Below are 26,940 nucleotides of genomic sequence, written 5' to 3' on the forward strand. Positions count from 1 at the left end.
ATAAAAATCTGATTAAATATAAGTAAAATCAAAATAAAAGGATTCAAAATAAAATAAAATAAAATTAATTTGATTTTCTTTTTAGATATTGTAGATATATTTACAGCCTTAATATTTTAATTTTGATAACAATTATATAATTAATTACTTAATTATTATTTCATCATTTAAGTGTTTAATAAAACTATATAATATGAGTATAGACATAGGTTCTAAAAGGTATGAAAAATAATTATAAAGAGTATTAACAAGCTTATAATTATTTTTAATACTAAAGAATTAAAAAAAAGCTTGTTTTATAATATTTATAATCTCTCAAATCTCAAATATATTCCCAAACATTCCTAATATATATTATATACTTTATAAGTACTCTGAATACCTAAATAATTTATAAAATAATTACTTTACTTTATAAAGGTAGAATTAAATATAATATTAATTAGGTTATACCTTGGGTTACTTTGGGTATATCTTACCCAGTGTTTAGCCCTGTTTTGGCAAGCATTTCAAATCTCTGCCCCTTAGTCACCACTCGAGTCTTCACGGAAGTTGAAACCTTCCAAATTAGCATCGAATCACTACTCAGAGTCAGACACTACTTCTGAGTCATAGCTACCCGCATATATATAATAGAATTTCCTAATTTCTTCTTCGTCTTCAAAATACAGATCATTCGGGCGCCCAGTACGATCTGCCTCTAAGCCTGCAATGGTTAGCAGCCATTTCTATATCGTAAGTGTTGAAGTTTTCTCACCGTCTTCTTGTACTTCTGGTGGTTTTGAAGATTCACAAGGGGCATCATGATGCTTGTCGATCCCTTTACCTTTATCAGTTCTAGGTGACGAGTCACTCCTACTCTCTAACTCAACACTTCGAATTCCACCCTCGTTGTCCACTTGTATTGGAGGAGACATTTCTCTTGCTTGGTCCAAAGAAATTTCATTTCGCCCATGAGATAGTGAAGACTCCCGGTCCTTCTTCTCTAAATCATCATGATGATTCAATATAGAGCGGTCGATAACTGTCGGCGTTTTCACACGGAAACGCTCAGAGAGATCCTTAATGCCCCGATTATCGCTGAAGTTTTGCGCGCATTTAAGAGGAGTAGTCATGTATGCAGGCTGGCTCATTTCTCTCCTAATAGGGAGCTCATGTGACCGTAGAATGGAGGAACCAGTGCTTTCCTTCACTCCTGAATCAGGTCGTCTGGGAGGTAACGGGCTTGTCCGTCGTCGGTTGGAGCTCGCCCTGGGCTGTGCTATCTTAGAATGGTATGGTATTGAGAATTTGCCTTCTGCGACGTATTTCGCGATTCTGTCTCTTCCCCGATAGTAGTTGTGATCATATGAAGCTGGATGAGGTCGCCCAAGCCGGTCGCGGTAATGCTCAGGAATTTGATGATACGCCGACCTTTCCATCCACGAGTAAAGATCTTGCTGTTCTTGAGAGCCCCCCAGAGATTGAGATAGTGCATGTTGAATCTGTCTCTGGGCCCATTTCAAGATGGGGTTCTCTTCTCTACTTGCAAAATCATCTTGTCTATCGATCTCACATAATTGACTACTAAGATCTTTCTGTGAATCTTGATCTGCTCCTAACAGATATTGAGCCAAGCATGCACTGAGATAACCGGAGTTGTTCCCTATTACATTCTTTTGTAGGGTTTTTAAATCAGTAAGATAATTTTGTGGAACGCTTGATCTACACACGAGCTCTTCCAAGTAGAGGACTTCCAAAGAATAATGACCAAGGTCTCGTGCAGTGTTCAGTCCGAGCGTCAACAGCTCAATAGAGTGCTCTGAGTGAGGTGGAATTTTCCAACCTGGATTCTCTGATGCAAACGGTACGTAAATAGGGAGACGGCCATCAAAATATAATAGCCCAGGAGAATTGTCAAGATACGACCACCGCGATGGTTCTTGGCTTTTTCCGGATACATCGGCCCATCTTACTTCGGCTAGAATCCAACGCAAGTAAGGGCTAGACTTAATGCTTGCAGGAAAGTTCTCCCTGATTGAGGTTGCAATCTTTCGGGTATGGACTATGCATTGATCAATCCATTGTTGGTCTGCTTTGTCAAGGGGTCCTTCGTCCGGAATTCCCCGAAGCAACAGTGTGACTAATACGTCAAAAATGGCAAGATATGTGGATTCATCTTGCTCTTGAATCCACTGCGTCACGAATGTATTGATAGACAAGTCTAGACTCATCTCCGTGTCAAAAAGCATCTCTACCACTTGTTTCACAGTCGATGAGCGTAGTAGATGACAAAAGATATCTCGCAGATCCCAAACTCTATTCGTCGATAGGAGATGTGAATACAATTCGCGCCACTCGGTTCCAGAGATTAATCCAACCATAGGATTTGGATACGATAAACTCATTGATCCCACATGCGGAGTTTCTAGATACACCAGATGACAGAGAAATCGAATCTAATACTAGTAAGTTATAATTTTGAATGATAGCGACCCAATATTGAATCTCACCTGAATTGGACTCAAGTTATTAAAGTCTCGCTTCAATTCCGAAATCAGCTCCGATTTTGCCTGTCCCCATTGCAGAACTGCATCTTCTGACCACCCTGAAGTAACAGCCTTTGCTACACAAAATGCGGAATGTAGGTAGTGATTGTAAATTTGACCACAATCCTTGGCCAAAATTGGAGGATTCTCACTTGTGACAAGCTCGAGAACATCCTTACATGCGCCTTGCGATATCAGGGTATCAACATAGTCAATGATTAGATCTGGATGATCGCCACAATAGGCAGAGCAAGACTTGAAATATCGCTTGGCATCATGACACCTCCCGAGTCTCCTTAAACGAGAAAGCTCCTCTAAGTAAATCTCGATATCTTCGCTACATTCGAACTCAAGGTAAATAGTTGAGTCTTTTGTTGAATTGTGAGTCCACGAATTATTCTCTGTCGAAGAAATCGGTATGCGGCTATGAGACGGAAGAATAGAGCCACCTCTTGGAGATAATGATTCAACTTCACGAAAGTAACGAGCTGCTATTGTGTCCCATCGGTTTCTGAGTTCGTTTTCGCGTTCGGATAAAGAGTCTTCGGTGTCGTCTTCAAGCTCTTCATAATCTCTTTCATATTTGAAAGGCTCTTTGAAAGATACACTACGTTTCTCTGTGGATGCTGACAACCTCATCGGAGCAGTGGAGATGGAAGAAGCTGTATGAGAATTGCGGGACCAGAGCGAATCCCCACGTGATGATGCAGAAGTTGGCGGGGGTGGGTAGTGACCTGCGAAGCGAGACATAGAAAGCTAATTGTTTGAAGAGTATTTTGAAAGTTTCAGAGCACCGCTTGACGTTTAAAAATTGAAGAATATTTGTGTTAGTAGATGTTGTGAAATTATAGATATTGATTTCATCGTGGGAGGCTGGCTGAGATTAAGGCTGCTCGACTGTTACATGCATTCAGGTTACATCGCTTGAGCACAGCCTCTATCATTTGCCGTTTCACGATCAGCCATTCGAAGAATAAAAATAAAGTAAGATCCTACATACCAAGTGCAAAAAGCCAATCTTATCCTCTTTACATCTTTCATCTGAGTCAACTCTCCAAAACCACATGTTACACCCAATCTAAAAATCATCATAATGGCTTTGAATCCTTTAAGCAATACTCCAATTATCGCACGAAAGTTTGGGCGCACCTTGGAAAGGATCGAGCATCTTCCCAATGCATGTCTGAAATATCAAAAAGTCGGAAAGGTTGGAGTAACTTGCCAATTTCGACTCTCTAAGTCGAAATGGGGAGTTATGGGAGAAGCTGAAAATCCTGCAGGGGTTATTTATATGAGCCTTGGATTTGATCAGCCAAACGATTGCAGGTTATCGAGTGCAACAGTTTCGATCACTTTAGAAGATAGCGAGCCGAGAGAGGACACGGAAAGGCGGTCCATTCGGAAGTCAGTGTCGGATCGCCTTCATATTACCGATCAATATGGTCCTAAACAACTATACGGACCAGAACGACGAATGCTAGTCAAAAAGAATCTACTTCTAACTCCAAATATTAATATCCTTGGCAATGGTGGTGGTGGAGTAGGGCTAGACACCTCCAAAGAGGTAATCCTAAGTAGCAGATGGATATTCAATGGAAGGCTCAGACCTGCAACTCATCCCACCCATAAAGGTCGACATACAGCAATATATAGAACATTGGAATGGGAGCTTACAGAGAGCGAGTTCGAACAGCATACAACGCATAGCAATATGATCCATACTGCCTTCGCCTTCGAACACGATGGCAGACCTTTCTTAATGGAGGTTAACATAAAAGGGAAGTTGAAAAGCACGAAGGACAATATCTTAAGACATTTGAAATTTTCTTCGGACCAAGACAAAAGCAAGGGTTCTTCCACAACGTTTGTCCATCTTCCGCGAGGGGACCGCAATAGCACTCGTCTTGATATCCTCGCCAATAGTCTTCCGAGGATGATGGAGATGGAAAACTTAGAAGTGGTACCAACAGAAATACCTGATGCACTACCTGCATCAATTTTCATGGGAGGGATCACGGCAGGGACGCCTAGAGAAAGAACTGGGGAGGAAAGGGATGGAGCTGCGATATTTGCCGGACCACGGCAGTCGACGCTCGTTGCAACTTCCACCGAACGCATTACTGTCGATAGCAAACCTATGGGTCTGGGGGTATCCAATTTAGATCCATTTGACCCGACATATCCATCTCTCGAAAATCTTTCGAGAGCATCTCTGATTTTAACAAACACACCTCAAAGTGGAACAGGAATCTCCGAACGGCATCCGAAGAACACATCAGTGGTAATGTCAGAGCCGGTATTAGATCTGCAGGATGGGTCACAATCAGAGAACGGATCGTCCTGGTTTCCATCGGATACTACCGTGGTCGAAGAGCAAGATGCAGAGCAACTGGCAGAGGAGGCAAGGCAGGCAAAGCATAAGGATATTCAGGATAGTTTACTTATGCTCTCGGGATCGCCCTATCTCATGCTAATCCTAAAGTTGTTGCTAGGATTAATGACAGTGTTCAGGGAAACCCGAAAGACTATTAGAAAGCTATCGTCTTCTCCTGAAAGCATTGGCAAGGACAGCACAATAAGCCAAGACTGAAGAGATAGGAATGGTCCCGATGAGGAAAAGTGAATATATGCGAAGGCTTGTGCTGGGATTTCTTTAGTTGTATAGCATAATTGGGACGGCATGGAGTTGGAGTTTCTTGGAAACACAATAAAGTGGAATTGTAGTATCGAAAATCCATTACACGTGCACAGATGGACTAGGTATTTCCATTGATTGTGGCTAGTGAATGTGGCAAGGTAAACGAGTGCCGGCTGTTATCTTCCAATGATTATCCGTCCTGACAGCCAATCGACCATGGTAATGACACCGTTGGCTTGTACGCCTTCTTGGTGCCCATACAATGCATATGAAGATACCATCTAATGTCGCCAAAAGGAAACACGCAGTGGTTTATAGATTGTGAGACTCTAGTTTCGTTTTCGAGGCTGTGATACAACTACTATCCGATCGCCTACAGCCTTTTCAAATTGCGTCCACTATCCTTCTGGTGTACATGCAGGCGGTATGGACACTGGCAAGGAGCTCTGAGAAACTGGTCATGAAGGCTTGACAAATACAGTGTTGAAGGTATGAGCAATGCGATGTGGAACCCTCGCGTCTCGCACTGCCGAACATTGGAGAAGGCAGATAACTAAGAAGGGGTACCGCCATGCGTAGTCGCATATGTCCTTCTTCATTTCTATGTTACTTCTATACCTCAAGGTTATTTCATTAATTATGTCAAACTTCTCTAGTTTGGGCGATTGTTCGAAGTGTTCATTGTTAATTCGAGCATTGTATATCAGTATTCCCTTGAATCTGGACAAGGTATATTCAATGCTTCAACCGAAGCGAATATCATGTTATCAACCATTATCCGGCTCAAACAATATCTTCTCCAGAGTCATACTGGGTCAGATCAATCTCAGTGCACCACTCCGGATCAAGTGTATTCAAATTACCTGCCAGGCCTACTTGTCTGTAAAGCTTTACTCCAAGTTTACTGTCGGTGAAGGTATGTAGAAGTATTTATATACTTATACTTAGTATATCTATAGGTTAACGGATCTCTCGTTTCGCTCATTGAATGTCTCTGAGGCATTTTCGCCTGATCAGCCGAACAGCACATACGAGGCTGTAGTCCGCTTGCCAAGGCAGAATTCACCTTGTACAAGGAAACTGCTACTCTGTATGAGCTCAGCCCCATACTTGATACATCTCAATTCCTACTTATTAGTAGCTTCATCCCTTTGCAGCTTTGGCTTGCTCTACTTACCACAACATATCGAGAAAAGTAAGTCACGGTGACGTAATCACTACTTACCTCCATCTTATCTCCGTAGCGAAACTTCTTAAATAGCAAATAGCGCTTCTCTTCATGCAGACCAGCCATCAACGAAACAACCTATCATATAAATCATGGCATCTGACAAAACTTACTCCCTCGGTTACAGCCCTGCAGTAGTAGATCGACACTCCCTCCGTCGCGCCTCGACCTGTTGCGCCTATTTCCTACCTCACCTAACCCCCACATCACACATCTTGGATCTCGGCTGTGGCCCCGGTTCAATCACAAGCGATGTTGCCTCACTGATTCCTCAGGGTTCAATTATCGGTCTCGATGCCGGAGAATCAGTCATCGAGGTCGCTAATGCAAAAGCCAGAGACCTGGGATTGGACAATTGTTCATTCCAAATTGGTGATGTGATGAAATTACCTTTTGAGGACGAGACATTTGATGTAGTGTATACGCATCAGCTCCTCATTCATTTACCAGATCCGGTGCGAGCGATCAAGGAGATGAGGAGAGTTTGTAAGGTAGGAGGATTTGTCGCTTGTAGAGAGGGTGATATGGGGGATTCTTTGTTTCATCCTTCAACCTCTGGACTCAAAAGGACTGTCGCGATTATGGAAGCGATGATCAGAGAGAAAGGATCAGAGCCACATGCTGGGAAGTTTTTAGGGAACTGGGCTAGAGAAGCGGGGTTTGCAAATGAGAGTGTAGTGGAGAGTCACAGTTATCTGATGCAACCGAGCTGGAAGAACTCATTGATGACTGGTGATGTTGGCAAAAACGCGGTCAGGCTAGGAGTTGTGGACAGTAATGAGAAAATTAAGGAAATGATTGAGGAATGGGATGCTTGGGAGAAAGCAGAGGGATGCTGGTGGAAGACTGGCTGTGGCGAAGTAGTTTGTTACAAGAAGTGATCGGAGACATGGTAACCAATCCTCTATTTAACGGTAGATGGCAATGTAATCTCCTGAAGCTTCTATAGTACAATGGTCTATATCTCATCGGAAGCCCAAATCAGCGCGTATGATAGCTTACAATCAATACAAATACAACTCGCGAAATTTCCCTACCTTATCTATACCTCTTTCCTACTCCTCTCCGTCTCTATTCCACTGCCTTGGTAGATAAAATCTCGCATTCTCATATACCAAGAACGTCACCCAAGTCGCCGGTAAAACCCTCACAATATTCGTACCGAGCCCTCTATAAAATCCCCTCCATCCCTCCTCTCTCCAAACCTTCCCCACAACCCCGCTAATCCCCTTCCCAAACCTTTCCTCCGCATCATACGTCTGCAATCTGCTCCTCACAACCTGATACGGATACGTTGCTGTTCCCGCAATAATTTTCGCCGAGCTACTAAGTAACAGCGTCGCCGTATTCCCCAGTTTAACCTGAGAACTTTCTCTATCACCTCTTAGGGTCTGGTGTGAGCAATGATTACGCCAGAAATTCTTCAGGGGTTCATAGACAGCAAATTGGACGGCTCCATGACTATTACCCAACAAACTGATACCCACACCTCTGTAGAATCCTCGTACTCCCTCATGTTGCCATAGATGTCGAGCGCCATGCCACATACTTTGATACGCTCCTTTACTAGTTCGGTCCGAACTCAGCATTCGGGTCTTGAGCACCCAGATTGGATTTGTAGTGATGGTAATCATGATACCTGCCGAGCCGGACGCGACAAAGTAGTCGATGGGTGTAAGAGAGGCATAATTGGAATGTGAGGGTTGGTTGTGGAAGGAACGAAGCGAGGATTCGAAGATATTTTTGAAGTAGAAGAAGAGGGCCCAGCTACTGGCATTGCCGATGAGATTGGGCGTTAGACCGCGGTAGAGGCTTTGTAGAGGCTGAGGCTGTTGGGTTAGATTACGGAGGATGGTGAGACCGCTTGCTGGTGTGTGAGATGTACTGCGATGAACTGGTGGTGTTAGCAATGGGTTGGGCAGGAAGGAGGGGTATGAAGTTACTTTGTAATCGCGTTTTGATAACATCAAGAGGATGAACAGCTAGGGTAGATGCTGTACCGGCCGAGAGGCCAGCAATTGTCTCGACCAGCGCGGGAGAGATGCGCGCATGATTTTCGGTCATAAGGGAAGATTTATGTTCGTCATTGCGAAAATGATGAAGTTGCGAGGGGCAATATATCTACAACCGATGACGAAAATGAAGCTTCATAATTTTCTGGGGCTTGCCGAGGCGGGGGCAAATGGTATCTTGGGTAGAGTTTCACATTATTCAGACGACAAAGAATGAGGCATTCAAATTGGAACGGGAGACAGAAAATGGTTTTGATTTCGTAGTGGTGATTGCGCTTTTTGCGCTATTGTACAATTATCTTCGTATGGTGTGTATCTACCATAAACATAAGCTCCCTGAGCATTTCATTATTTCATGAACGCCTCATATGCTGCGACCGTCTTATCGTTCTCTGGTTAATGCTAGTATTCCCATCTATAGCCCAGTTTTGCCTTGCAATTCCTTCCCGTGAATCTCCATATCCATATCGACTAGTAAAACATTTGCTCTTTGTGAGGAACTTATGCCAGGGGAGAGAGGAGTCTGTAGATGGACATTAGTACATGCTTTGGTCTTGAGTATCTGCAGAGAAACTAACCTGACGATGGATGGGCGTGGTTCACTGCGAGTGTATCCTAATTCAATTATTATTAGCATGCATGTCTTTGTGCTTCATGTCGTTTGCCAGTTCGTACCAAGGTAGAGGATCAATGGAAGGTAACCACTGTAGACCATTAGCATAAGTCCAAGATAAAAGATCCAGAATATCCTCACTAATGGATAGCAACACGGGAATAGTCAATGAGCTTTCCAATGCGCTCCTATTCCAAAGTCAACAAAACCATTCCATCCATCTATCATAGGAAGGGCATCTGCATGCGAACCTTAGATTCTTCGGAAAGTTGCATTTTGATATAATTTCTCAATTCGGAGCTGTAGACAATGAGTATCTTGCAGAAAAGAAGAGAGAGTCCATTAAATATACATACATATTGTTGTGAATCAAATGTTCTAGCTTGTCTTCCTGTACTGTTACTTCCTGTATAAAAAAGTGATCAAGGTTTCTCACAATCAGCAAGGCTGATGACTAATCCACCATCATTTTTCCGTCGCATCTTGAGCTTCACTATGAAGCTCCATGTATATTTACTACAGCTGCATTTTTCCATCCAAATCTTACTTTATCAAATCTAAATAACAACAATATGTCAGGAGCAAGACATTGGTAAATAATTCCTTTCTCCTAGTTTTCAACTTTCCAATTACTAGCCTTCCCAAGTTCAAACCCGCAGAAAGTATTAAGAGCTAATCATGGCGCAACGCCGCTCTCTTAGGGAACAAGACAAGGAAGCCACCGTCTATATTGGCAATATCGATGAGCGCGTTACTGATAGTTTAGTCTGGGAATTGATGTTACAAGCTGGTCGCATTGTCAATGTACATTTACCCAAAGATCGCGTCACTCAAAATCATCAAGGCTATGGATTCGTGGAATTTATATCAGAGGAGGATGCTGAATATGCGGCGCGCATTATGAATCAAGTACGGTTATTTGGAAAGCCGATCCGTGTGAACAAGGTTTGTTTTATCCTTATTTCTATGCAGCCTTCCAAAATCAAGAAGAGTTTACTAACTGCGAAATTCAGGCCTCTGCCGATAAACAAAAGACTGTTGAAGTCGGCGCAGAACTCTTCATTGGTAATCTTGACCCTATGGTGGACGAAAAGACTCTATACGATACCTTCTCGCGCTTTGGATCTCTCATCTCTCCTCCCAAAATCGCTCGCGACGAATCCTCTCTTTCTAAAGGTTACGGTTTCGTATCCTATGCCAACTTCGAAGCCTCCGACGATGCTATCGCAAATATGAACGGTCAATATTTAATGAACAAAGATATCTCGGTCCAATACGCATACAAGAAAGATGGCAAGGGGGAAAGACACGGAGATGCAGCCGAGAGAGCCTTAGCAGCTCAAGCAAAAAAACACAACGTGATCCCAGATCTACAAAACATGCCACCAGGATTATTATTAGGCATGAACGGAATTCCACAAGCTCCAGCAGCAATGTTGAACGAATCTCCCATACCTACCGCACCCCCCGGATTCCCACCACAACGTCCTGCGTACAATTCCGTTCCTCCCCCCGGTGGTCCACGCGGTGGTCCAGGAGGACAACCCCAACACCTCCCACCTCCTCCATCGGGTCTCCCTCAAAGACCACCCCCTTCGCAAGCCGGCTACGGCGGCCCACAAATGGACTTCCACAATCAGCATGTTCCACCCACTGGTCCAGGCGGAGCATATGGACATCCTACTACTGGACCTGCACGAGGAATCCAATTTCCACCAGGATTCGCTCCACCGGGAGGCATGCCAGCTCCTGGACAACCAGGAATAGTTCCTCCGCCTGGTTTATTAAATATGCAAGCACCTCCTGGATTTGGAGGTGCGCAGGGAATGCCGATGGGGATGCCACCTGTGGGACCACAAGGTCATGGGGGACAAGGTTATGGAAGGAGGTGAGGAAATTTGGGAGAAATCGGGAGATTTAAATTATTGAAGCGGGAGATTATAGGATGTAAGATTGAGATTGGGAGAAAGATAAAAAGTCAAAAGATGAAGATAAATACGGTCATGAATACCAAAGAGGGAGAAGAGAAAAGTTACCTACCCATGAAAATCATGCGCGGGCAATGGATAGATATATCAGGGCTGGCGTTCACAACCGCGTTTCAAAGGGGTGAGTTATCACCATATGTTACAATTACATCTTTCATCCATTTATCCATTCATTCATTCATTCATCCGATGGATGGGATAGATGAATGGATATTGGCATCGAGCAAAATAGTTAGTAACACTTTTCTACAGCTCCAGCTCCCGATCGGTCCATGCTCGTTCACGGAGCATCAAAGATTCAAAGATTCAAAGATTCAAAGATTCAAAGATTCAAAGATTATTTAAAAGATCAAAAGATGAAAAGATACATATACGTAAAGCGTAAAGTGTAAAGTGTAAAGTGTTAAGTGTAAAGTGTAGGAAGAATAGTATCATATTATCATACACCCGATTACATAACTAGCTTTCAAAACGTGATTTCATAGTTTCACAATCTTTTAGCTAAAATCAATTAATTGTAAAATCCTAACTTTATTAATATAGCTTCAAAATCAAAAATTTCTATATCAAACAAAAACTATTATTTCATTAAATCAATCTTTCAAATTTGAATTGATTTAAAATAATATAAATAAAATGATAATGGTGTTTAAATAATATAATATTTAAAGGTTTTTATAATTTATTTTCTGAAAAAAAGTCTTTAGTTTTGAGATTTTCATTCTCAAATTTCTATTTCAATTAATATAATTCTAAATTAATTGAAAATTAAGTATATAATAAATATAATCATTATTTATTGTAAAATATTATTTTTATTAAAATCGATATTGGATTAATGAAGTTATTATAGAATAAATAATAGAAATATAATATTTAGATGTTTTTGATGAGGTATAGAAAGTTATGTTTTGGATGCTAGTTATGAAATCTGGTATAATAAGCAAGTGTTAATATGTGTGTCTGTCTACCTATCAATGCTTCAACTCAACCTTTGAATGCTGAGACGCTCATTCTCATTGGGAGAGGGAGAAAAGATGGATTGAGGAGGCTCCTTCATCTCCTATCTTTCTTACTATTTTGTCATGTAAACTTCCTCATTTTTGTTTTTGTTTCTCTTCGGTACTCTGCTATGCTATGCTCTGCTCTATCGTACACTCCCCCCCCTCTCCCAAAAAGTGAACACTGAAACGTATGAAGAAAAAATAAATAAAATTGGAAAAACTCCTTTGTCTTTGCAATATGATATGGCACTCATCTCCATTTACTTTTTTTATTGGACCTCCTTTCCATTCCATTCAATTTCACAACCTTATACCCACCCACCCTTCATCCCCGATCCAAACCCCCTACCAACCCCCTCTAACTAATCCCCTCATAATCCGCCGCCTCAGCAGCCCCCTCCGCATCCCCATCAATTTTCATTTCCTCCGGATTCTGCACCGCCGTAACTTCTCCAACCGCCACCTCCTGCGCCTCCTCGACCTCCGGTTCGGGAGGGGCCACCCACCTACTAGCCTCTACACCCCAAGCCTCCTCGACCGCGAATTTTCTCCTAAAAACTCTCAACCATCTCTCTCCCCATCCTCTGACCAACTCCCGATCTTCTTCCCTTCCATCCATTTCGATTTCCTGGTCCTTCGATCCATTTGCCCAAGCCGTCAAAAGTTCATCCATCTCCCTTCCCAATTCTCTCATATTGATTCTTTCCATCTCGACCGTTTTTTCAATCAATTGTTTCTGTTCCTCTAATAATCCCGGAACACGAAGGCTGAGCTGAACTTGACGAATACGCCCAGTGACCTTTCCAACAGTAGCTTCAACCATCTCGTACACGAAACTCTGGCTGAGTCTTTTGCCTTCGCTACCAATAGCCCACTGCACCACACTTTGCGGGCTGAGAATGGTATAGTTCAGAAGTTTGTCAATGATATTAACACCGATACCCGGTTGATCCTTCCAATATTGCATAACCGAAGTGATGATTTGGCGTCTAGCGACTGGAGAGACGGGTCCAATGGCTAGAAGGCGATCTTTACAGCGTTCAATACAAGAGAGGACGTGACTGAGAGATTTAGATCCAATGTAGCAGATTGATGTTACATATGCGTCTGTAGATGGGACGAGGGGATCTGGAAGTGCTTGTTCAACTGCTAGAGCGTGAATCCGATCGACTACGGGTTGAATTTCCTCTTCTGTTGACTTCTTGCGGAGAAGTGCGAGAATTTCCTGTCCTTCAGCACTGAATGGTGTGCCTGTGAATTGTTAGAAGTGCTCGTATCTTTCGAAATGTCTTTACTTACTTGGATCATCAAACTTAAAATCAGGCGTATCCTTTTCCTTGTCCTCTGTAATCAACTGTTGATATGGAGGTGGTAGAGTGCCCTTGATTCTCTGGGCAAAACTCAATCGAATTTCCTTGTCCAAAGAGCCAATAATGAAAGCTTTCTTTGGGTCCAAATCAGAAAGTTCCACATCATCAATCCATTCAGTCCACTTCCAAGTGAAACCAAAGTTACTCAAATGATGCGAAAACCAATCCATAAATCTACTGGTCAATTCAAGATCCATGGAATCCACATTTCTATACAAGAAACGGATTGCACGACCAAGAGACGGCGCAATAGCAGCTGGTGCAATCTTGCAAGATTCCGTCAGAACAGCATGATAATAGACAAGTTTGTGTTCCGGAACTGGAAGTTGGAATAACTGAGAAAAGACTGCATCAACTGCAACATCCTCCGGTTTCCATGTTGATCTATCTCCCTCGACATCTCGAAGTCTGTCGAATGGTGTGGCTCTCTTGACAAAAGTGTCGGGAGCAAAATAACAATCGATATCAATCAAGAATTTGGCAGTGGCATTTCTGTTGTAATCCAAGATATTGATCGTGTCAACCAAAGCATCTCTCAACAGACATGATGAAATATCCGTGATAGGTGGCACAGTCTCCACATCCTGATTAGCATAAACCGAAAAGTAAAGCTCAGGAAACAAAGGTCTTGGTCCAGCATCAACAACCTCAGGAAGAGCAATTGTTGGCAAAGTATGTCTTGAAGCAGAAGCCAAAGCTTCTTGTTGTTCTGGCTCAATCATCTTCCATGGTCTTGGTAAACAGAAAAGTTCCCATCCATTTTGCGATTCAGCTTGTAGTTGCTTTTGCAAAAGACTCAAAACACCAACTGGCGCAATGGTATCATCTTTAGCATCTCCTGGATATGGATCAACCAAAGCTTGTAAAACGTGTGGTTCAGAAGCAATGATATCAGTATTCTCAATCATAGCTGCAGCTTTCTCATGAGCATCTGTCGCTGAAGATGCCATGATATATGGAATAGTAAGAAGGATAATCTTGACCAATTCAGGTCCGATAGTCTAGAAATCTCTATGTTAGCCAAACAATCGTGGAAGACAATCTCATCAAGCAAATCTCTCACCTCTTCATTGTTTTCCGTCTGCAAATCCAGGGCCTTGGTCAAGAAATCCTGCAGGATGGTGAAAACGCCATCGCCCTCCAATAAACCCTGCAAGCTTCCCAAGAACTTCATATACAACTTAACCTGTCTCCAGTCGCCCCTGATGATTGATTTATTCAGTCCCTTTATAGCTCGTTCCAACAACTCCATAACCATTTCCTCCTTCAAAGTATTCAATACCATAACCACTGCAGCGACGAAAGGAATCTTGAAAGGTTGCTCTACGATCAATTGCAGGGACAAATCATAGAATGAATCGCGCAATTCGATATCATCGTAGTTGTCGCATACAGTCTTGGCTATTTCGGCCACTTCCGTCTCGACGCGCTTGAGAGGTGATTCCGCGATGGAAAGAAGTTGTTTGCGAACTTTGACGATGAGTGGTTCTTCATAGCGACGTCTTTGAGGTCGTCGATCGTGATCATCTTCATCTGTGGTTTGAAAGTAATACTGTTAGCTTTATTTCTTGTGCTGTGGTAATTCAAACCCTCGAGAATCGAAGCTGTCGCCAAAGCTTTCGAAGCTGAAGCTCATGCTCCAAATCGCTATCTTCTCCATTTTTAATCTTCCTTCCATCGATCGCTTTCACTACTATCCCTGAACCCCATCCATCTCATCTCTCCCCACTCAAAGAACAAAACAAAACAACACAAAACAAAACACACCAACTAACCTCTATACCTCTTCCTCCCACCACCACCTCTCCCACCACCCCCATTATATCTCCCTCTATACCCACCACCCCTTCCACCCCTCTCCTCTCTCTCACCATAACTATACCCACGCTCCCCTCCTCTATTTCCCCCCTCACCCTGATATCCTCCTCTATTCTCTCCTCCCCGCTCGACACCTCTCTCATAATCCGCCATCTTTTCGTATTTCCCTCTACTAAATTCCTCTCACTTCTCAGTCGCGCCCGAAGCCAATTCTCAATGCGCTTTGTAGTTCGTATTCGCGATCAACTCTTCTTCTTCTTCTTCTTCTTCTTCTTCTTCTTCTTCTTCTTCTTCCTCTCCGCCTTCTCAATCAATCGATCAAACAGCGTACCGCCTTCAAAAATTCCCCAACTATCGTCTCGTATCGTATCGAATCGTATCGTATCAATCAAAACCAATCAACAAACAAACCAATCTTTTCAAAAGAAGACGTCCCGTTTCGAGCCTCTCAATCGAATTGACCAATTCGTGTGCGGCGTCGTGATCAATTCCAATACCAATCTTCGAGAACCCTTGAAGATTGATTGATTTATTGATTTATCCATTCAATCTCTCTTCAAGATTCAAGCTGTGATGCTAAAAAAGAAGCTCGGTCCATGTCAGGGACGTGCTGGGCTGCGCGCCGTGGTGCCTTGTTGCCTTAGCACACATGCCACAGCGAGACGCTTGGGGATGTGCCATTTATGGTACCCAGTAGTTCGTTGTATCAGAGGTTGCTGGAAACGCCGATATGGTTTAAGATCGAGAGACTCAGACACCTGTGCATCGTCACAATCTGTTTTCATTCAAATTGAAATAAGATGGCGGTCGAAAAAGATACTTCCTTCCCAGAACCTTCAGTATTTACCCCAAGACACACATCTAGCTACATGGTGATAGTACACCCACACATAATCTCCAACTCATCAACAGTCCAGTCCACTCCTCACATCACATCACATCACATACCGACCAAAGCCAGAAAAAACACTTCATCTCACTATACACTTCAATTAATTCATATTTTGTGATTTTCTGATTTGACCATTTTCAATACAACAACTGCAACAACAACGACAACAATAAGCAAACTCTCCCCTCACCAATCCCAACCACCCATTCATTCATCGATCATATAACAGAAGAAAAGTATGCCCTCAAATCCACCGATTCCTATCGATCCATCTCCCTTTCCTCGCTCCATCTCCATCTCCACCCTTTCAATAAATCCATCAAGCTCTGAAAAAGACAAGCGAGAAGAAAGAATCAACAGTAAAATAGAGAAATAGTTGTAGCCCAACCCCTTTGAATTTTCCCTTTTTTTAATAGTAAGCCTAGTAACCCCTATCCTATTTATTTTCCTTTAATTTCTCTCGTATCAATTAGTCCATTCCATTCATGCCATATCAATATTCGTCCACCATCACAACCACAACTAAAATGTAAAATGTGAAAAGAAAAAGGTACGCCTGAATCTTGCTTGCATGCCTGTCTTGGAGTATCAAAATATCAAGTAGCGATTGAAGGGGTGCCGAAAAAGAAGAGAAAAAAAAAAAAGGATGAAAAGGAAAAGGAGTCAGAAGATGCAAAAGTAGAAGGTCCAGCCAACCCATCAATCCTCATCACACGAGGTACACAACACAATGTGGAACAAAAAACGGAAGAAGAGAGCAAAAAGGCCATAATTTTTTCTCCTCATGCAAGAAAGTCTAGTAACGAGGTGCCGATAGAAGTATTCGTTGAATCCCATAAACTACCACCCACCCCCATTCCACAACCCCCCTCATGAATCAATATCCATCATATTTCATATCCCTTTTCCCAATCACCGCTGTTTCGAGTACCAAGGGAGTAATCCTTAGCTGGAACTGAAAACTCGTGCTCAACGAAAATTCCACCTTATGGGTATTCCTATCAAACCAAATAACGCATACCATCATCATAGACTAACTTCGTATTCCTGCCATGCATCTCCCGGACTTCCACAAACTTGATTTTGGCCTGCCAACGTTGCAGACGAGATATGCAGAACCTTTAATATGCTGGGGGTTTTTTATCGCCGGGTGTTATCGCTCGAAAAATCTCGACTCCATTGCAGAGCTCTAAGGCCGAGCGACAGGAAAGCATTCATTCATCAGTCATTTTGCTTTAACTCCTCCCTCAATCTAATCTTGCCATCATCGCATCTCTCGTCAATGGTTTGAAATCTGGGCTATCAATATCAAGTTTGCTATCTCTTGCTACCAAACCTGCGCGAGTATATTGCGGTACCAGCCGTTGGTTGTGTTCCGGTGCAATGGATAATTCTATTGACGTATTAGTATTGTACCGCTGATGTGACATAAAGTTCATAACATACCATGAAGAGAGAAATCGAACAAAGTTGGGAGATTCTTTGCTGAGTTTCCGGGGTGGCGAGAATCCGGGAATGTCTTGTCTGGTTCACGCAACTCATCAAAGAATGGGTGGACCATAGCTTCAATGGCTGAAAGTCTCTCGGTGGGAGTGTACTCTAACAACTTGGAGATGAGTTCGATGGCACTAGCATCAGCTTTGCGGAAGACCTTGTTGAATGGGTGTGGCTTGATCTGAGGGAACTTATGCTCCATATAGTTGGGGTTCATGGTACGGATTTGATCCCGAGTGGGTGTACCTAGGACCTTGATAATTTCGACAAGTTGATCAATACCAGATTCGCCTGGGAAGAGTGGTTGACCAAGCATTAATTCTGCCATCACACAGCCAGTTGACCAAACATCTATCAAGGCAGTCAGTATTGTTTACACCGTCTTCATCATTCGTGTATTCTTACCAATCTTGGTTGTGTAGTTAGTAGCACCGAAAATTAACTCGGGTGCTCTGTAGTAGCGTGAGCAAATGTATGAAACGTTTGGCTCATTCTCTACGAGTATCTTTGCACTACCAAAATCACACAGCTTCAAAATTCCACTGCCGGGGTCTAAGAGCAAATTTTGTGGCTTGATATCACGATGGCAGATTCCTTGTGAGTGGATGTAGGCGAGGGCGCGGAAGAGTTGATAGATGTAAAGCTTGACTTCGATGATCGGCATTGTTGTCTTCATCTTGTTGAAATATCTTGATGCGCGGTAAACAGTCTCAGGAACGAATTCTTGCACTAGATTAAGATATACTTCATCCTTCTACCAAATGCTCATCAGAAATGCTCATTATGTTTGTGCAGGGTGGAATAAACTTACTCGCTCGCCGTTGGAATAATAGAATGCCTTTAATTCGACGATGTTGGGGTGACGAACAATGCGCATGATTTGCAATTCACGATTCTAGTACTTGTATCAGTAACCAGTTCTTTGTAGACTCGAAAAGACGTCGCAAACCTTGAATCTCTTGTCTTGCAAAACGCGTTTGATGGCAGCATCTTCTCCTGAAGGTGACAACTTGGTTTGAAAGACCACACCGAAGGAACCGTTTCCAACAATCTTGCATTGTGTATATTGCATATCTCGGGTTTCGCCCGTAACGCCATCTTGAACCTTTTCGCGGATTACTTCTGTAGGATTGAAAAAAACCATTAGAATCCATCTTCCGCCCCAAAGAAAAAAAAAAGAGGTGGTAGCAAGGTAAGGGGAAAGACCATATGTAGGAGTATGTTTCTTACCTCCCATTCTTAAGCTCGAGAAGGCAGCAGGCCGATTTGACGACATATTGAAGTCCAAAACACCGATTATTATCGTTCGTGAGGTGGGCTGTAAACGAGGAGGGTTGTGAGGAGACTGGTTGATGACCTGTTGTAGTCCGTGTTGGGCAATTGAACACCGAGTGTGCGACCAAAAGTAATCAATCAATCGGTAATTACCAAGTGAATGATCTTCAATAACGTGACAGGCTGACCAGTCGAAGAATTATTCACCCAATTTATTTTGGAAATCGAGAAGTTGGAAAAAAAAAATGAGATTGATGGCCAAAGTGAGACTGCGGCTGATTGATGAGAAATTGGGGAGTTAGTGGTTGTGGCCCTTTAATGGTTGGGAGGGGTTGGGTGGAGGGCGGTGGGATGGGGGATGTATGGATGTTATGTTATATTATGAGATGAGATGTGATGTGATGTGATGTGGTGTGTGTGGTGGAGGGAGAGGGAGAGGCAGAGGTAGAGAGAGAGTTGGAGAAGAGAGGGAGAAAGAGAGAAAGACGAGGTGTGTATGTAATGAATGTAATGTCCAAGTGTGCCAATATGTATTATGTGTACGGAAGTAATGAATGAACAAGGCAAGGCAAAAAGAAGAGTTGGTCAAGGCGTACCGTATTTTAAATTCACCCTGAGGTAATGTGTATGGAATTTGAATTTGAATTTGAATTTGAATTTGAATGTAGGTATGTATGTATGGATGGTATTGTATTGTATTGATTTCGTACAGAAAGGACCGGGGCGTTCGAATTCGAGTCTTATTCAAATGAATGAATAGAATCTATTTCGATGATGGTCGTTGCGGCGGTGGATTGTTTTTGTTATTTTTTGGGTGATGTTTTGTTTTGTTTTTCTTTTCTCCAATACGGGAACAGGTAAGGTGATCAGGGTAAAATTGAGTGGTTCGTTGAGTGGATAGTATGTAAGGTGTACTGTCGGGTACTATGTATTGATTTGCTGATGGATGAATGGGATGTGTGGTGAATGGTGGGTGATGGTGGTGGTTATGGTGGTGGTGGTGGTGTGTATTGGTCGTATGCTCGTATGGTCGAGTGGTCGAGTGGTCGATGGGTCGTATGGCTGTATGGTTGTATGGTTGTATGGTTGTATGTATGATATCCGGAGAGCGAGGGAGGAATTTAGGAGAGAGATGAGAATGGAGGGACTAAGAGGAAGGTTGAGCTAAACCAAGGTAACTTAAGGCAAGGTAGACTAAGGTAAGGTAAATAAGGTAGTGCAGGTGCGTGATGCGTGGTGTATAGTGATTTTGTATGTGTATGGATGGTCAAGGACTGTAGAGGCAGTGTAAAGAAGCAGAGAAAAGAAGAGGTCGTGGTGGTGGTGATGGTAGTGGTAGTGGTGGTCGTTGGGTGGGTGAATTTGCCCGGTCAATTTCTTGATTTGTTCCAAAAGACACTACAAATCACCTAAAAGGGTAAAAGGGTAAAAGAGTGAAGTTTATTGCAATGTATAACAAGGTCGAATGACGACTACCTATACTTTAGGTATAGGTATAAATAAATAAAAACTTATAAAATAAGATTGAATGGAGTGGTTCGTAGATCGTGGTTCCGTACTGCGTCTCCTGTATGTGTAGTAAGGTTATAGTTGAGTAGTTGTAAATTCAACTCCTCTGCTCTTCTGCTTCCTCGTCTTCCTCTTCTCGTTCCTGTTCTGTCTGAATTTGCTTCCAAACTTATTTATTCCTTGGCTCTGGAAATACTGGCTGTGTTGCTCACGCGCTCGGTTTTGGGGGGGATGGGAGTAGTTGGGACTAATGGTCGACTAGGGTAGCATTTCCTGACTTCGTGATTCGTTCCAACAGGTTTGACCCGTTTGTGCTTTTTGTAATGGTCACTTGTTGCTCATGATCCTTCAAGCGTAGTGTTTAATTCGTTCTCAGTCGTCTTGTTCCTAGCTACTTCTTCGTGCGCCTCTTAGTTCACCAATGATTGTACCGTACCGCAGTCAAAAAAGGTACCAATGGTTTGTGATGAGGGGGGTGGACAGGATCTTTCTTTGGTACTGTAACACAATTCAAGATGGAAAATGTTGAATTGACGTTTGGGATTGATTCGAAAGATATAATCTCGCTGATATAGAAAAAAAAAGTGTTGGATCTAATCTAATCTGTGGGAATTCCCAAGGGGAGTGACGGATGAGATAAGGCTGGCACGCACGTTGTATTTTGGGCAGGAAGAAAGGCACGAGTAGAAGAGGTTAGAGGGCTGTATGTAATTAGTTGTTCTAATATCTCATCCAAGTAATAAATGATCATGACACAACAAAATATTCGAGGTAGGTATTTTATTATTGTCAGTCAGGCGATGGAAGGAGAGTAGACGCCAGGATAGTTTTCAAGAGACTACTTCGTGATATCAATCCTCACAGTCTAATGAAGGGGTCCCAACGAGGATCAGAAAAGGCTGGGTAGAGGTAGGATTAGATGTCTTGTTTTGTTGGTAGGAGGTCAGAAGGTAGAAAGATCGAGATGGGAGTTTAAAAATGTGATGTAAATGCAGTGAGAGGTTTATTAGAGTGAGTACAGGGGGTTTCGAGGTCGATATTGGATTGAGTACCGAGCAGCTTGAATGACAAAACCACCCTTCTTGTCGACAGCAGTCGTATGGAGTCAATATATACAAGGTGGAGGATACGAGAGGGGATCAAAAGTCCCTTCTTTTTACTTTTGGTCAAAATCCCTTTAATTTTCATCTCTTTCTACTTGCGTTTCGCTCTATCCTCCGGTAGCTACGAACCGAGTGTTGTGGGCGAAAGCTGTACAGAGTACCTAGAATACAAAGCTCAGTGTTCATTTGACGAATGTAGTCGTCTAGTGAATAAATTTCGATGGTGCAGGTGTTAAACTTTGGATTATGGAGTAAGAGGAGTGTTGGCGAATGATCTTCTGGCTTTCAGAGATCAACAGTGGATAGTGGATGCTTTGCCTTAGTCCATGCAAAGGGTTGGCAAGAACGATGGATATGAGGGGTTCACCACCAAAATAAAAAGCGGATAGACGTAGGTAAGATGACAATCGCTTAATGATTTGGTCTTAGATTAGCGTGCTGGAACTTGACGTTTGAATTTATTTTGCTGTCTTTTTTTCTGTCCTGCATTGCAGCAAAATGTATACAGGGGGCCAAGGACATGGGAGGAGGGACAAATTATTTTTATAGGACTCGTGGAGTACTGGAGAGAAGGATGGGAGGGACAAGGATTCAAGGAGGAGGCGGATGGTGAAGGGAAAAAGCTGGGTAAAGAAACGACGAGGCAACTTATAGGTTTGAGGTAAATAAAGATATCTAAATCTATTTCGTAGACGTTGATAGATGTACATCTTCATGAATCCCCTCCAAATCTCTACAAGAAACCGGTAGGTTGGTTGAATACAGAAGATTCTGTGAGTTATGATAAATGTGAAGCTCAATGCGGGACACGAATGAGGGGTTCGAAGTTCTCGGCATCAAGTAGCGTTGGCTAGGGGTTAATCTATTTTCTGTCAAAATCTCTAACATGACCTTGATTTACAAATCTATGACATTGTGGACTTTGATACTCTGTGCCGTGGTGGAATATGCGTTGCACCTATCCAAACTCTGTACCAAATCTACAGAGTAAATGATAGGGGATATTCATTCCATCTCGTGGTATTTCTGCACAAAAGACATATACAAGCTAGGTACGAGCAACAAGCACATTAACGAGTCTACGGCGGACGATATGTCCATAATTACACTTTGTGCCTCTCTGAATTCCAATCCAGCACCTGGGTATCTATCTTACATACATACATCAATCATCGAGGAACACCTGGAACAAAGAAAAAGAGCTTCCTTTTTTCCTATTTCGGTGGCTGAGTATCTACTGGTCCATTCAAGGCTCCGATGATTATTACTCGGAGATAGCAACCCATTGATGTCATATCCAAGCTTTACGACCTTTATACTTGGAAATCTTTTTGCCATCATCACCGTCTTGGTAAACCATAAACGATACCCGGAAAATCTTTCTTTCAGGAACGGTACCTGCTCGCTCTCAAGCTACTGTAGCGAGTGTAGAGATTTCCCTCCACGGAGTTACGTACTCTGTTAGCTATCATCACTTGGGAATGGGGAGTCGATGTAATTGGTCACCTCATTGCCACCTTGAATCATACCTCGAGTTTTAGAGCTATGCTCGACCTACCAAGCGTGTGAGAGAGGATCATGAGGGAACGTCTTTTTTTGCTAGATCTCATTGTGGTCAGGCAAGATAGGGTGGGACAATCATTTTATATTCCTCGAACCCGGTACGTAGTGTCAGTACGATGGTTATGGAGCACCTCTATTTCTCCATCTCCCTCTCTGTTAGTCAATCTCTGGCCGAGTACAACATGAATATCCTCGAGTGTCTAGTATCTCTTTCCTTAATCACGTCTTGGTGAATAAGGGAATAAATGCCTTTTGATTTTATAGAGTTACATACAAACAAGCACATGCCAGTTCAATTTTGGGTTTTAGGTCTGTGATTAAGGTTCCACAAAGCCTTCCAGAGAGGACAAAGTTTCAATAATGGAGTGATTTAAAAAACGATCATGGGATCAATTCTGATGATCCAGCACGCGCCATATTAATGTCTGAGCATCTTTTAGTGAGAAAGGGAAAGAGTAAGTTAAGAGAATTATTATTAATAAAAAATTAAAGATCGAATCCCATTCATTGACTTTCAATTCTAATAGGTAGGGACGATGTTTAGAGTATAGTAATAATATGAAAGATAATGTATTCATGCCGGAACTTGCATTTCAATTTTCCCATTTCCATAGATCAAAATCCCTATCCATCCATCAAAATCATCATAAATAACATCAAAAAACGACCTGTGACCCGTGACATGTCCTAAAACAGTCCTCATTGCATAAGCGTCTCGCAAGTCGATATGTAATATGGTATGTACGTCGAACGATCGACTAGACGTCTAGCTTTGCGATTGGTGAGTGGTGCAACGCGCAAATGGAGCTGAAGCTAATTACGCTTTTGGGGCAATGCTGCATGGAGTGAATGGGTGCACATATATAAAGAAAAAGGACAGCGAGTCCCATCCGGTGGGTAGAGAGATGAGGTACAGCATGCTGATGTAGCAGGAGATGAGAATCATTCTGTCGCGCGCTTCGTCTTCCCCGTCTTCCGTGTGAGGACGTGTGAGAGTGAGGGAATAGAATTTGGTTATGCTCGTGGTCTAGAAATCCCAAAGGAGGTTCATGAACAGAGTCTAGATGCTACGTGTGTCGAGCCATATCAGATCATCATCAATCCCCATGATGATTCGATTGGATTCGACTAGCCCAAAGGAGTCGATGTCCACGATACTAGATGGGAATGTCGATTCCCATGTTCCCAATCCATTGGAATAATCTTTCCTCAGAGTATCCTGTGTCTCTCCGCGGCCGGCGACCTGCCGTATTGATATATGAACGGTAAGAGTTACACCCGTACAGATCATCCACTACCTCATCTGGATGTTGTAGTCAATATGGGTACCCGGTTCTTGGCGCAAAATGACGGGTACTTTGCATCCTCTTCGAGTCCGTCAATCATTTCTGTGAGACTCCATGGCAGCATCCATTTGCCTCGTGAGCCCCTCTTTCCCGGGAATCAATCTGTTGAGTCAAGGACATCCCTTGATGAATAGAAGGCTCAAATTGGTGAGGTGAAGGACAGGATCAAATTGTTTTATCTCGTCTTCGCCTACTATATCTGATGCGATGTAATTCCTTGAAGAATGGTTACTTTTGTTTTACCACTCAAAGTCTCCTTCACCAGTCGGGTTGAATGTTTTGGGATGCTCATGGTCATTCTTTGGTACACAACACAATGCACAGACCAAGTTACAAAGATTCCGGTCAGGATTGGCTTCAAAACTCTTCATTTGAGGGAATGTTGTACCAGTTGACAGGATATGGTATACTCGATACTGATACTCGATATTCGGTACCTTATAGGTAGTTACGGGAAATACAAGAAATTAATTTGCATGTAATCAAAGAGATTGTCAGGTAGGACGAATGTGAGTTACCACGAATCATGAATGGATTAGATTTATCTCAGTCAAGTCACCCAGTACTGTCAACCCGGTCTTTGGCTTAGCCAAGATATCAAAGAAGCCTTTTGGACTTTTGGACCTTTCGAGGCATGAAATCGGTTGGTAGAGTGTCTCATCATATAGTGTTTGGTGTACTCACAATCATGTATTTGTTAATCAGGGTAGGAAATGGCTTGGTGGCTTCTCGCTCTTCCTTCAGTGTAATCATCAAGCCAGCATACATTTCCATAATTACATTGACGACTAGGTGGTAACTTTGAACATTGCTTAATGAAGTATACTAAGCTTCAAGGTAACCACCAGCCACCAACAACATCATTATTACACCAACCTATATACATACTGTACACTTCATAACGTTACAAACACACAGACTGATACACCCATACCCGACGTTTTGTCAACTCCTCGTGTCGCTCATGTTATCAATAAGTTCCAAGCCCCCCTCCACAACCAGAACACCCTCCCGAGACCCAATGAGAATAGATACCGCCAATATGGTCCTGACTAAAATCCAGGGTATTCGTTACCCCCCGTCTGCACCATATTTCCACCATGAACACACCCTCTAGGAATTCCATGCATTCTCAATCCCGAACCGAGAGCAGTTAGAGGAGAAAGTCAGCCAACAGACGACCAACGCAAGCTCGAGCCTCGAGGCCAGTTTTGCAACGCCCGTCCGTGGTGGGAGTCAGGACCCGAATTTTTTTTAGGTTTATCGGTCACGGGTCCAGGAAAATGATGGGATGGTGGGAATGGTGGGAATGGGGAGACAGGGTGTTGAATCACAGGGTCGAATGGGATGGTGGGCGGATACGAGATGGACGAGATGGACGAGATGAGCCAGAGGGGCTGGATGGATTGGATCGTGGCGGTATGTATTATTGTACTATTGTATGTACTGTACGTACAGTGTGCTGCTTGATCTCAGGTACTTTGTCTATTCATGAATGAACGAACTGTGTACCTCGTAGACACATGTACATGATGCCAACCGGAGCACTGAAGGAGAGGAATTGCAATTGGAGAAGTGAATAAAAAGAGTATGACGATGAAACACAACTAGCCATACCTAGCTGACCGACCACCATGGGTTACTCAGAATCAGGAACCAACATCTCAATTGCGAATCTCGAAGCCATCATCAAACATCCAATCCGCATATATACACATCCACATCCACATCTATTAACACCACGCATATTCATCCATCCATTTATCCTCTAGCGTTTCTATCCCCTTTCTTTCCTTTCCACCTTTTCTCGTCTCCTCATTTGTTCTCTTTTCTCTTTCATTTCAGTGACTGGATTTCATTCAAGCATTCATTCATTCAATGATATTGATAGCCCCTGTTATCCATCACATCTTGCATCTAAAATGTATTAGTTTCTCTGACATTGTCCTCGTGACTCGTGATCTATGGTCCGAGGTACTGTAGGTGGATGGGTGGGTGAGAGGAGAGGGGAGCCGAGGAGAGGGGAGGAGAGAAGAGAAGGGGCTTCGTATCATTGATTGATTGGTTGAATGATTGATTGGAAAGCCAACCCATTCCACAGGACCAGACCACGCGAGAGGAAAGTCAAAATCGGCAATAGTGAAGATGTCGTGATCATTTATTCCTTTATTCATTCATTTATTTATTAATATTTGTATCTTCTCTAAATACTCTGTAGATAGATATCGAAAGATCTGGAGTTGGATTGAGATATAGATATAGATTTAGATTTAGATTTAGATTGGACTTGTTTGTTTGTTTGTTTGCTTACTTTTTAAAATATTGATCAATAAATCATTCATCGAATCCTGATATCTAATGATATTAAAATGCTCGGGATGAAACACTTCCTGGTAGGTAGATAGATATCTAACTTTCAGATGCTGTAGTTATAGGTATTGGGATATACATACATAATTTACACACATATATATATATATCCATACGACTCAGAGTTCACACCGCTACAGCTCAACGCAACTTATCTCACCACCAAATAGGTATACAATTACCTCTCCC

General features: G+C 42.7%; 9 protein-coding genes across 9 annotated transcripts; 4 read left to right on the forward strand and 5 right to left on the reverse strand.

Moving 5' to 3' along the window:
- Nucleotides 1-581: 581 nt before the first annotated feature.
- On the reverse strand, nt 582-3,278 carry EAF01_008905 (uncharacterized protein; the record flags this gene model as incomplete). Its single annotated transcript, XM_038917161.1, has 3 exons — nt 582-706; nt 758-2,438; nt 2,493-3,278. 3 exons carry the CDS (start codon nt 3,276-3,278, stop codon nt 582-584), a joined length of 2,592 nt encoding a protein of 863 aa, XP_038767555.1.
- Nucleotides 3,279-3,621: 343 nt separating this feature from the next.
- Nucleotides 3,622-5,118, forward strand: EAF01_008906 (uncharacterized protein; the record flags this gene model as incomplete). The annotated part of the gene is made up of 1 exon (XM_038917162.1): nt 3,622-5,118. One exon carries the CDS (start codon nt 3,622-3,624, stop codon nt 5,116-5,118), a length of 1,497 nt encoding a protein of 498 aa, XP_038767556.1.
- A 1,368-nt stretch (nt 5,119-6,486) lies between these two features.
- On the forward strand, nt 6,487-7,275 carry EAF01_008907 (uncharacterized protein; the record flags this gene model as incomplete). Its single annotated transcript, XM_038917163.1, has 1 exon — nt 6,487-7,275. The coding sequence occupies one exon, from the start codon at nt 6,487-6,489 to the stop codon at nt 7,273-7,275; it is 789 nt and encodes a 262-aa protein (XP_038767557.1).
- A 174-nt stretch (nt 7,276-7,449) lies between these two features.
- On the reverse strand, nt 7,450-8,458 carry EAF01_008908 (uncharacterized protein; the record flags this gene model as incomplete). Its single annotated transcript, XM_038917164.1, has 2 exons — nt 7,450-8,288; nt 8,338-8,458. 2 exons carry the CDS (start codon nt 8,456-8,458, stop codon nt 7,450-7,452), a joined length of 960 nt encoding a protein of 319 aa, XP_038767558.1.
- Nucleotides 8,459-8,637: 179 nt separating this feature from the next.
- EAF01_008909 (uncharacterized protein) lies at nt 8,638-9,501 on the reverse strand (the record flags this gene model as incomplete). Its single annotated transcript, XM_038917165.1, has 7 exons — nt 8,638-8,929; nt 8,985-9,021; nt 9,082-9,110; nt 9,161-9,207; nt 9,271-9,319; nt 9,376-9,406; nt 9,456-9,501. 7 exons carry the CDS (start codon nt 9,499-9,501, stop codon nt 8,908-8,910), a joined length of 261 nt encoding a protein of 86 aa, XP_038767559.1. The 3' UTR covers nt 8,638-8,907.
- Nucleotides 9,502-9,591: 90 nt separating this feature from the next.
- Nucleotides 9,592-11,346, forward strand: EAF01_008910 (uncharacterized protein; the record flags this gene model as incomplete). The annotated part of the gene is made up of 4 exons (XM_038917166.1): nt 9,592-9,611; nt 9,721-9,964; nt 10,033-11,128; nt 11,260-11,346. The coding sequence occupies 3 exons, from the start codon at nt 9,592-9,594 to the stop codon at nt 10,909-10,911; spliced, it is 1,143 nt and encodes a 380-aa protein (XP_038767560.1). The 3' UTR covers nt 10,912-11,128; nt 11,260-11,346.
- Nucleotides 11,347-12,369: 1,023 nt separating this feature from the next.
- Nucleotides 12,370-15,352, reverse strand: EAF01_008911 (uncharacterized protein; the record flags this gene model as incomplete). The annotated part of the gene is made up of 4 exons (XM_038917167.1): nt 12,370-13,262; nt 13,311-14,382; nt 14,445-14,914; nt 15,157-15,352. 4 exons carry the CDS (start codon nt 15,350-15,352, stop codon nt 12,370-12,372), a joined length of 2,631 nt encoding a protein of 876 aa, XP_038767561.1.
- A 1,602-nt stretch (nt 15,353-16,954) lies between these two features.
- On the reverse strand, nt 16,955-19,524 carry EAF01_008912 (uncharacterized protein). Its single transcript, XM_038917168.1, has 7 exons — nt 19,457-19,524; nt 18,816-19,135; nt 18,535-18,707; nt 18,397-18,480; nt 17,991-18,339; nt 17,538-17,936; nt 16,955-17,484 (listed from the first exon to the last, which is right to left on the reverse strand). Exons 2-7 carry the CDS (start codon nt 18,859-18,861, stop codon nt 17,339-17,341), a joined length of 1,197 nt encoding a protein of 398 aa, XP_038767562.1. The 5' UTR covers nt 18,862-19,135; nt 19,457-19,524; the 3' UTR covers nt 16,955-17,338.
- A 5,899-nt stretch (nt 19,525-25,423) lies between these two features.
- Nucleotides 25,424-25,668, forward strand: EAF01_008913 (uncharacterized protein; the record flags this gene model as incomplete). The annotated part of the gene is made up of 2 exons (XM_038917169.1): nt 25,424-25,445; nt 25,499-25,668. The coding sequence occupies 2 exons, from the start codon at nt 25,424-25,426 to the stop codon at nt 25,666-25,668; spliced, it is 192 nt and encodes a 63-aa protein (XP_038767563.1).
- Nucleotides 25,669-26,940: the final 1,272 nt, after the last annotated feature.

This window comes from Botrytis porri (assembly GCF_014898465.1).
Source record: "Botrytis porri strain MUCL 3234 chromosome Unknown BPOR_012, whole genome shotgun sequence".
Classification (NCBI taxonomy): Eukaryota; Fungi; Ascomycota; class Leotiomycetes; order Helotiales; family Sclerotiniaceae; genus Botrytis; species Botrytis porri.